General features: G+C 36.3%; 1 protein-coding gene across 1 annotated transcript; it reads left to right on the forward strand.

The window, feature by feature from the left end:
* Window positions 1–82: 82 nt before the first annotated feature.
* LOC110444125 (unconventional myosin heavy chain 6-like) lies at window positions 83–1,801 on the forward strand (the record flags this gene model as incomplete). Its single annotated transcript, XM_021488536.1, has 3 exons — window positions 83–221; window positions 1,026–1,100; window positions 1,641–1,801. Coding segments are annotated over exons 1-3 (239 nt in total), but the record flags the coding sequence as incomplete, so codon positions are not given.
* Between the last annotated feature and the right edge of the window lie 113 nt (window positions 1,802–1,914).

Raw genomic sequence — 1,914 nt, forward strand, 5'->3', positions numbered from 1 at the left:
AAATAATAATACAACAAATACGGTAATTATGTGTGACACTTGGAAATTGATGTGGTGGAATGACATCCTAAGTTGGAATATCGGTACTGCATGAATGAATGTTTGCATGTTGGTGATTTCAGAATCCCGATTGGGGCGTTCTTAAGGCTCCGATAAAGGCGGGGCTCACTCAGCTCCAGGGGGAGGACCTCAACAATCGCGCGGTGTCTGTCTTCAAAATGGTGGGTATCATGTGCTTGTAGATCACTGAATGTGAATGTTGTCTTGAAAATCTCGACCCAAATATGAAAAAATATTTTTCAGGGCCTCTAGATCTGTGCATTTGAACCAAAGAATTATTTGGAATATACAGATCACCTGATTACACAGGTTATATAAGCAGTGTGAAAACTGATAAAAAGTCTGGTTTATACAGGTTTTTAGGTTTAGTCGGAGTTCAGTTTAGACAGGTTGTTATGTTTATAAGGAATGATCCTATTATTTTTTATGTATGCATTTTTCACAAAGTACCATACCGTATTCATCCTCAAATAAGCCCAGGGGATTAACACATAATCTGTGACTCAAAGCAGGGAGGTAGAGTGATCATATTATTGCCTGGCATTTTTACTGAATTGCAACTATATATGGGTGGGCTTATTACCAGGCATAGGCTTATTGCCGAACAAATATTGCATTGCAAACATCTTTACTATCACGAATAATGCTGCAGTTTGAAGATATGTATTCTGCAGAATGAAATTGGTTTCTAATCATACAGAATATTTTTACCAACTGTCTTTCCTGCTGGTGTAAGTATATATATCTGGGTCAATTTTTAAGACAAGAAAAAAGTAAAAATTTAAGCAACAGAACTTATTGGAATGCATTTCAGGTCATGTTAATCCATGACTTGATATTAGATTTCAGACAGAAATAATTAAAAAATCAAAATGTATTCATTTTCGTGTCACTTAGATTTTAAAATCATTATGTGGAATTTAAGAAATTCAGTATTTATAATAAAATTGTTATTTCTCTTGAAGATTTTACGATACATGGGAGATCCCCACCTGAGTAAGAGGAGAGAAAAGGCAATGGCTGACTATATCGTACTGATGGTAAGTCGCTTACACAGGGCACACAGGTTTTGTCCTCCATTAGAGAGACAGACAGATGAATACAGTTTTCAGCACATCTGTCTATTCATGGCTCCAGACAAATTGCAGGAATATGTTATCATACATGAGAAGACACTCAGTTTTGTAGGAAGTCATCTGATGTTTTACTCTGAGAATTTTAAACTCCCTCTAAAAGTCAGAATTTCCTTACAGTTGGCTGTAATGTTAAAATTCCTAATTATTTGAAATCCAGTTTAAAGGAAATTAAGTTATTTTCTTCTTGGATCAATGGTAATTACATGAACCAATTTAATTTATGAGTACTGCTCAAAAGAAATGAAATAATGATACAATTGCTGAGCATGAAGATTAGGATACACATATGCTACCAGGATACCTTGGGATCTTATTTCATATACTTATGGTTATATATTTAATGAAAACATTTTGCCATGTTGCTTAAAGAACAGGTCTTCTGAGCCTCTTGTCTTTTTTATGATTTTATAATTGTGACACGTCTGTTTTGTTTCTGCGACACAGGGTCTGAACAACGAAGGACTTCGAGATGAGATTTACTGTCAGGTGGCGAACCAGTGTTGGAACAACCAGGACCTCACCGCCATAGGACGGGCCTGGTGTCTGATGGCTGCGTGCCTCAGTGCCTTCCCACCCAGCGAAAAACTCTTCAAATACCTACTGAAGTATGTACAATATCATAAAGACATCAGCAATCATGTTGTTTCCTCGTTCACTTGAGGATGTGAAAAGAAAATTATTCAATGAAAAAAATGTGGTTGAATGCCATCCTTGCTGC

This window comes from Mizuhopecten yessoensis, unplaced genomic scaffold, assembly GCF_002113885.1.
Source record: "Mizuhopecten yessoensis strain PY_sf001 unplaced genomic scaffold, ASM211388v2 hete_36029074, whole genome shotgun sequence".
NCBI lineage: Eukaryota > Metazoa > Mollusca > Bivalvia > Pectinida > Pectinidae > Mizuhopecten > Mizuhopecten yessoensis.